The 9,218-nt window shown below is 34.4% G+C and overlaps 1 protein-coding gene across 1 annotated transcript; it reads left to right on the forward strand.

Moving 5' to 3' along the window:
* The first annotated feature begins 2,072 nt into the window (after positions 1-2,072).
* Positions 2,073-4,513, forward strand: LOC113696274 (uncharacterized). Its single transcript, XM_027215710.2, has 3 exons — positions 2,073-2,224; positions 2,375-4,090; positions 4,174-4,513. Exons 2-3 carry the CDS (start codon positions 3,811-3,813, stop codon positions 4,269-4,271), a joined length of 378 nt encoding a protein of 125 aa, XP_027071511.1. The 5' UTR covers positions 2,073-2,224; positions 2,375-3,810; the 3' UTR covers positions 4,272-4,513.
* The last annotated feature ends 4,705 nt before the right edge of the window (positions 4,514-9,218 follow it).

Consider the following 9,218-nt stretch of genomic DNA (forward strand, 5'->3'; position numbering starts at 1 on the left):
AAGTATGTCATTATCCTTATTCAAATTTTAAAATTTTTTAAAATTTGAAGTATAATTCATGAAGTATAATATGTTAAAAGTTTATTATGTGTTACACATGGGAAATTGAAAAATACGAGTATTTTTTAGAGCATTTTTGAAATGTATGAAATATGAAAGTTATTTTGATTGATATGTATCAACATGTACTATACAGGTATAATATGAGTATTTGCTAACTATGGGTAGGAATAAGTTTTTACTGTTCAACGATATTTTATCCAAGGTGAGATGATGAATTGATAGGTGGAGTTCAAAATTCCTCTCTGCTAGGAGCTTATATTGATGCGGCATGTGCTTTCTTTTGTTGTTTTTTTTTTTTTTTTTTGTTTTCCTGAATTCATAAAAGAATTACATTTTCAATCACCAATTTAATATGTCAAGAAGGACAAAATATTAATCCAATTCGTTAGACAATGACAGCTCATCTGATTGAGCATATTGAAAAAAATAGACATTAGAAATAACTTTTGTATAAAAATTATATGTAAACTTTTGTATAAAAATTATAACTTTTGTATTATAAAAAATTATATGTAATGCATTTATGACATTTCAAGTCAAATAACAACCAATCCAACAATTGGGCTGGCTACCTTGACTGTTATTTTTCCATTTGATATACAATCTGAGTTTCAAAATCTTGCTCGGTACCATTTTACTTTTACATCAATCTCCATTAAGGCTACGTATGAATCAAGCTACTTGCAAGCATTGGGTTTGAGCTGAGTACCTTTAACTCTGTTATTTTTCCATTCGATAAACAATCTGAGTTTCAAAATCTTGCTCGGTACCATTTTACTTTTACATCAACCTCCATTAAGGCTACATATGAATTGAGCTGCTCGTGAGCCGAAATTGGGCATTTTATGCCCGTCCAAACAGGGCGAAAGCCCCAAGGCATGAAGCGCAAGTTCCACAAATTTTTATTTTTTAAATATATAAAAAATAAAATATAAAATAATACTACACAAATTATAATATTCATAAATATTTGTGTGTATATATGTTCCTAATAAATATAAAAAATTGATAAATTTAAGAAAATTACAAAAAATATATTATTGTTGTCTAACAAGTAAAATCACAACATTACTCATACAGCTATCTAGAATCATGTTAATAAAAAAATAATTATATTTTGGGATCAAAGGAAAAAAAAGTCATGGATGCTTTTATTTTATATTTCTCCCAAACTATTTTTAAAGAGAAAATAAATGGAATCATTCTTCAAAATTATTAAAAAATAATAAGGACAAGAAACAAAGATAACAAAGATAAAATAGTAAAACTAAAGTCAAAATTAGAAAAAAATACAAAAACGCCTCGAATGCCCCAAACGCCAGGGCGTTCACCCCGCCCAACAACACTTATGCCCCATTCAAAAACCCCGGGACATTTGGAGCTCACCCAGAAACGCCTTTTAAAACAATGCTTATGATTAACAGTCAAGCAAACGCTTCAAGATATTTATAGCCACTCTTTATCCATCTCCATACTATCACTTCATACTGTTAAGCAAAGCAGATATAACTGCAACATAAAAGAACTTTGATTTTCATATATAAGCCTCCATATAATTTCAGAACTACCAGACTGTTTGAGTTATTGAATGTCTCGGTGCTATCCAATTCTTGTGTCCTTTTCTTAGCTTAAATTACCCAGGAATGGTTTCCGCAAATCAGAAACTATAACCCTGTGATTGTATTGTCCATTTCATTGATTTGGCCAAGGCAATGCAAATGGAGAACTGTTTCATCTTGTGGGTCAGTTAAGGACCCATTAAACAAACAAGAGATAACAATTCGAACCCAGCATAAGAAACTTAACCAACCAAATCCATTCCAAGTAAGACAGCATTAGTTTTAAGTAGAGGTGTCAAATCAAACCATTTAATTAATTTTACCCATACCCGCCCATTAATAACTGAATATGGGTACATTAAATTTTTATATATAGGTATAAATGGGTTACCCAATTATACCCAATTATTAAATGGATATAATTGGGTAACCCATTAAACCCAATTAACCCATTTAACTTGCATTCCCAAACTTCTTTCTATTTTCAGTTTTCACCGTCAATCTTCTTCTCCTCCCCACCAGCAAGCCCACTGCTTCCCCCCCCCCTCTTCCTCCAGTGTTTGATTCCCCTCTCCCTTCTCCCCGTCTCTGCTTAATAGAAGGTTTTTGCCCCTTCCATGTCCAATTCCTGAGCTGATTGATGGATAACTTTTCTAATGCCATTAGATCCTAGAAACGCCACTTATATTTTTTAGCTCTAGTTTTTTTCCCTTCATTTGATACCATTGCATTTCTTTGCTTAATGTTCACAGGAATCTAAATATTGTGAGAAAAGTTGAAAAGCTTTGGGAGCTTGAGGTACAAGAAAATTAGAATCAATCTTCAATTTTGTTTGGATGGAATTGTTGGCATAGTATTTGGACATGGGAGGAGAGAGACAGAGCATATGCTGCAGATCCTGCACCCCGGATGCAGTTGGTGGTATCTGTAGCATTTTGGAGTCTACAGGTAAGGCTTTCCTGCTTAAATTTGTGGTGGGATGCATACTTATTGGCTGTAGTAGTATTTGAATGGGATCTTAATTTTGCTGGTTCTATGACAACTCTACTGGGAAAGTTTTACTTGTATGCATTCGTCTCCTTGCAATCTGTGAAGCTGTTTGTTATTATTGTTCCCAGTAATTGCAAATTTGGAAAACTTCCAGTGCCTAGTAATTTCTTTTTAGTCTATTCGTAACAAATTTGTTCAGCACTACTGGTAACAATTTCTTGAAGGCTACAAAATCTGCAATGACGAGGACAAGATTGGTTGGCCATAGTTTTTCAAAATTTACACGACGCTAAACTGAGGTCTAAGGATCCAGCCATGTTCTTTTTCTATAACAGGAATCTTGTTAAGTAGCATATTCTTTAAATTTTTCCTATAACAGGTATCTTGTTATTGGGCATGTAATTTTATTTATTTTTTAATAAAAATGTTGTTGGAAACGGGATAGAAAAGCATAGAAAATTAACATGATAGAAAAGCATAATATCTCGTATATAATATCATTGACAGTAGTATTTTAGGTTCAATCTGATGCATTGTTTAGGGGAAAGTTTCTGGTATAAATTTGCTTCATGTCAATTAAGCCACACATAACACAAAAAGGTGGATCATATACACATGAAATCCTCTTTTTCTATGTAATTTGGTTTATGTGAACGGTGGCATATGTCATAATCTACCCATATCCTTGTAAAGGGTATATTTGGCTAGGATATGTTTTAGGTTCTCGATATTGTTGTAGTGCTAGAGTTTGAGCTACAATGTGGAATGGAATTTTGTGGCTTGTGTCTTGTGTATTATTCAGCCTTTGTTGTTATGACATGGTTATATTTGTGCCTAGTTATGTGGAAAATGGAAAGATGCTGATTTTGTTTGCATGATCAGGCTTAAATTGGTTCTAGCAACCTTGTCAGGATGCTGATACTGATGCACTGAATGCAGCAGCATCACTGTTGTAAGGTTCTCCCATTAGAAAGAGTCAAAAAGCTAAAAAACCAAAGTGGCAAGGAACTTTTTAAAGTGCTGAAAATTGGAAGTTGTTGAAACTTGGGCTTGGCTATCAAGTCATTGAAACTGGCAAGTGCAGTCAGCACAATTAAGTCTGAGAGGGCAGGGCAGGACAAGTTATATGCAAGGCTGAGAGTCTTAGATAGGAAAACATCAGATGAGGTGTACAAAGTTGGTAGTATAGATAACAGAAATGCTATCCCTTCATGATCCAACAGATGAGTTGTCAGAGCACATTCAGGAACTATGTTCTTATACAAGCCATGAGCCTACCAATACAGATGAGTTGATCCAAAGTTCTTCAAAGTGTTCGAGACAACTCACGTCATTGATTTGGAAGGAATTTGATATATTGTATGTTGAACCAGATGGTTCACAAAGAGCACAATGTAAATGGTGCAAGCGTGATTATGCATGTGGTGGAACAACCGGAACAAGCAACTTATGGCGTCATCTTTCAAATGGAGTAACAGGTATGTTATACTTAACCTTTTTGTGCACATGATCTTGTATTTTACTTTTTTAGTCACTTATTGAACTTTACTTTTGATTTCAGCTTCTGAAGATGAAGAAGATAGAGAAAGACTGAGTATTGACTTTGCACCTTTAGTTGCTAAACTTACTAACCTTCATGTTGGCGGATTCCAACAATGAGCTGGAGGAGTTTTATGCTATGCTATGCAGTTGTACGAAGCTTGTGCTTGTTAAGTATCTTGATAGAGTAGCTAGTTGTGGGAATTCAAGTAGCTATTGTTTATTCTCGTACTGAAGGTTGGCAAGAAGTTTTGGCCATGTAACCTTTCACTGTTCTATCAGTTATTTCTATTTATTGAAAATTTATCTTTGTTTGTATGCTAAATGAAGTGATTGCTAATCCTTATCAGGATTTTTAACTATTTTTTATGTTAACTAATTTTGTTTTATTTATTATATTTATTTGTTGATTTTGTCTTATCGCTTTATTTCCTCGTAATTTATTAATTTGATCATTGTTTAGCATCACTAATTTATGACAAATTTTAGTCTCCTTTCTTACCTTTTCAAAATGAAATTTTAAATTTATACACGAAAAAATACTAGGGGTTCAAAGTTTTGGATTAAATTTTTATGTTAACTTTCATATTATTTAGTCCAAATTTTTAGATTCTCCTTGTTCAATTATTAAATAATATGTAATTTTGCGACATAGCACGCGGATGAAAAAAAAATTGATAATTAGACTTATTTGGCATAATAAGTAAATATTTAAAATTAATGATGGGTGTAAAATGGTATAAATTGATAATTTAGCTTGCAAAATGAATTTATATGAGTTTGTAAAAAATTAGAATAAATGGATTATAAATGGATAATTGAGTTACCCAACTCATTTTTTGACTTACCCATTTATACCCATCTAATTAAATGGATATAAATGGGTTGACTCACTTATACCCATTACCCATTTTACCCAACCCAAACCCGCCCAAATCACCCATTTTGCCACCTCTAGTTTTAAGACATGCATTGTGAATAAAAAATAGCACGCTTGGAACAAGCTTCTGAGCAAAAGGATCTATAAGGCATAATTAAAGAGCAATAGGAGCACAAACCAGTCTGACCAATTTGCAGGCACAATATGAGCAACGAATCACCCTGGGTCTAACCAATTTGGTATTCCAGGAGCACGACCATGCCACTGTACCCACTCTGCTTTTAGGAAGTCATTCAAGCCAAGCAACTCACATTCATGAAAGCATCATATGAGCGGTGCTAGAGCTAGTAATGTTGCAACCAAACAAATAAAGTAATATTACATCACAAACTTACTGAAAGACTTGGTTATGAGCAGCAAAATCTCAAAAGGCCTGATGACATTCATCTTTCTTATCTAACCACAATCTGCAGAAGAAGCCACAGCTGGTCAGTAAAAGATCACTAGACTAACAGAATAAAAGTTCCTATATCAGGATAAATACTAAACATAATTTTGTCGTGCCAACATGTTGTTTGCTCCTTTTCTGTGATCATACTCATCGCCCATATAGATGAAGGAACACCTTGGTTAACAAAGGGAGTAGTCAATGGCAGATAATTAACCAGAGGCAAAGAGAGAACAACTCTAATATTCAGTGAACAGCCAAGTCAATCAACTCAAACATTTGTTAAAAGAACTCAAGAAGAAATGTCTTACTTGGGAAACCATGCGACAGAGTAACAAGTTCAACATCTGCCATTTTGTCATCTTTACCTGAGACAATGGCAAACTCTACTTCCTGCATATAAATCAATAATAAGTTTAGGAACCATTCTTTTAAAGTATAACTAACAGGCACCGGTATTTTGAAAATGTGTCTGATAAAAACTAGACAATAGCAAGAGTTTTTGAACAGTTACACAGCTAATTCTCTGAGCTTTTAGATCAGTTGAAGACTAACATGCATAAACAAATCCTTCAATTCACTCAATAAAAGCCTTGTCCCGCTCGATAAAACAAAACAATATATGTTCTCCTACAAAGACATTCTTCAAAAACCCCAAAAAAAAGGGAAGGTTGTCAATTTTTATTGGAAACCTATCAAGTCCTCATTTTTCATTGGATTTCTAAACCTCATCATTCCAAGATTTCAGAAACTCACTACCCAACAAACTTAAATTAGGCCTGGAAGAATAAAATCTCAATTAGCAAAACACCTTTTCCAATAATTTCCGTCCTTTACATAAGGAATTTTCTTAAAATACTATGATATGCTTAATAACCAAAGAAAGAAACTCATCAATTCCAACCAGGAAAAACAAAAGCTAAATCATCAAATCCAACAGAAATACTACGTTATGAGACTGAGGGATGTACCATCACGAGGCCAAGATATGCAATTAAGAATTTTCTTCATTACTTTCTACTCAAATTTGACAAAGCACACATGGAGAGCTAATATAAGAGAGCATAAAGGACAAACTAGACGGAAATTGGAGATAAGGAATCAAATATTATAAGGAGTATTGCTTCATGTCTATCAGCAATATTGACATCTGGTGTAATAGAGGCATGACCAGGAATGTACTTGGTGATTTAAAAAACTTAAGGAGCTTGAGTTTAGCTACATGGCTATCATTTGTTGTCAATTTCATAGCAAGAACGAACAGTAATTTAACATGTTAAGGACAAGGGATCCTCCCACAAGAAACCAAAAATTCCAGTTGGCCAGATTTTATTTTCTTGCTTTATGTCAGTCAAACCAGAGCCAGATGTAGAAATAACATTTTTTTTTGGTCTAGGTTGCATTTAACCTTTCAGACAACTTCTAACTTCGATGGTGTGGATGCAGTTCACTTATTCAGTTACAAAAAAATTTCTAACCTCTTCAAGGGTGTGGATACAGTTCACTTATTCAATTACGGACATTTCTAAGTTTGATTATATTTAAAATGTCACTCTCAAAGATAATTGAAACTGATTAAGCAAGCAACAACCATTTTCTTTTTCATCTTGCAGCAGTGCTACAGCTAATAATCTAGAGTCATCTCATTCCCCAGAAAAATGGTAGTCAAAAGACACTATAGAGCATTTTAATCGACTAGGAATATCCAATAACTACCCTCAAAAAGAGATCACCTGGCTAAAATGTTGTACATTCAGAAGAGAGTGCAAGCTACTGATGACAAAATTGTGACTTCATAACACAACCTTACAATACATACTTCAAATGTGAATACTAGCTGCAACTATATGGTTGCAAGACACGTTGAGAAGCCAATGAAAATAGCAAAACTTTCGACGTGAACAAACTAATATTCATAAACTCTGACGAAAATAGGAAAAAGGCTCTTTCACACTCCCTCCCCAGCAAAATAACTTAAATGCATGAGAAGATTTATCATCAGATGTAGCATCACTTTAGTTTAGTTGGATAGCCAATGGGAACACATAACAATTACTATCAAAATGTAGACATAGACCAATTCATTTTATTCAATCCTATATCAGAACATAAAACATAGTGAAGCAAATTGTATTACAAAGATGATTACTTGGAACTCCATATTTACCCAAACCACATTTCCAACTGTTATTTGAATTCTCCTCATCTTTATTATTTTCTCCATTTGCTAAGTTGTGTCTGTTATTATTTGTCAACCGATCAAATAAAATTAAAGCCATCATGAGCAGAGACAAAATCAATACATTCCAAGGTTTCCTTTCACCTTCTTGTGGGAATAAATGTTCATGAAAACATGTCTAACAGAGCGATGGACTTTCAAGATAAGACCTGCTAACAAGCTGAAACAAAAATTTGACTCCATTCTACAGGGCCCTCGGCGCTAGGTAACATGTTCAACAAGGCAGAGCTTCAGTCTGCTCATGGATATATCTGAAGTTGGATTCACACTAAACAAAGTAGATGGTCACAGTTTTTTATTATCACGCTACCATAACGTATTTAGGAGTTTCCTGTTAATCATATGGCTGTAACAAAAAAAAAATAAAAAATCAGCCATTACACCAAACGTAATCTCCGAACTTAATCCCCAAAAACAGAGTTTATCGGTGGCAATAGAGCCTCAAATTAAACTGTTTCAACTTATTCTCTGAACTTAATCCCCTAAAGAACACAAACTATTAGACTAGATCCTTTCACTAATGACGAAATGGAAGAAAAATTAGGGCTAGAGATACATCGTCTGGAAGAAAAGATCATGCATGTTACCACAAAATTCATCAGAAAACCGTAAAAAACAAAAGTACGGGTTATCAAGAAAAGAAGACAACTTACCAATTCCAATCGCCATCCTCCCGGAGTTCGTTAGCAGTGGTGAGAGAACCCCTGCTAGAAAATTCTCGACCAATTATTCCATTTCAGTCGGCCCGTCGTGTTTGTTGTTTTATTTTCACTCTATCAAGGGAGAATTCCAAGCCTGACGAACGAGATTTGCCTCTTAACGGAAATGTTTTTGCTACTTTAGGGCTACAGGTTAGGCAAAAAAATGCAAATTGTTTCTGAGTACAGTTTGCGGGTGAGTGCTTACGTGGAGCGCGGGTAGGTACTCGAATAATATTGTAGCGGATTAGGAGATTTGTGCGGGACTGATCGTATTGGATGGGTATGACAGAGAAGGGCGATTCGGCACGGCCGCCGGAGATATATGCTTATGAAGCTTGTAATTCTCCTTTAATGTAGATGAAAATAATCTTTCCATCTCTCAATGTGCCCCGTGGTAGTGTAAGTTATTTATATTAAAACGTTTGAAGGCACAAGTATTTAGAGATGTACACCCTGCTCAATGAGACATGAGGAGACGGGTAAGAAAAATTTTTAATGAAGAACTCTTTAACAGAATGAACTACTTGTACATCTTTTTTTTAACAGGGATATCATGTTTAGTTGTTTGTGTGGACTTGGACATGATAATTGCATCAAAATTAAGTTGAATTTTCTTGTTGTTTTGTTGGCAAATTTAGAGCCATGAACAACTCGAGACACTTGTCAGTCCGTACCATTAATCCATGTGGCATTGGCTAGCGCCTTTTGAACCCCTTCAAGAATATTTCTTTTCAATACTGCAATGATTAAAAGACCTTAGCACCATGAGTTTAAAATACCTTAGCACCGTGAGGAGGCA

The sequence above is a fragment of the Coffea arabica genome, chromosome 6e (genome assembly GCF_036785885.1).
Source record: "Coffea arabica cultivar ET-39 chromosome 6e, Coffea Arabica ET-39 HiFi, whole genome shotgun sequence".
NCBI classification, from domain to species: Eukaryota; Viridiplantae; Streptophyta; class Magnoliopsida; order Gentianales; family Rubiaceae; genus Coffea; species Coffea arabica.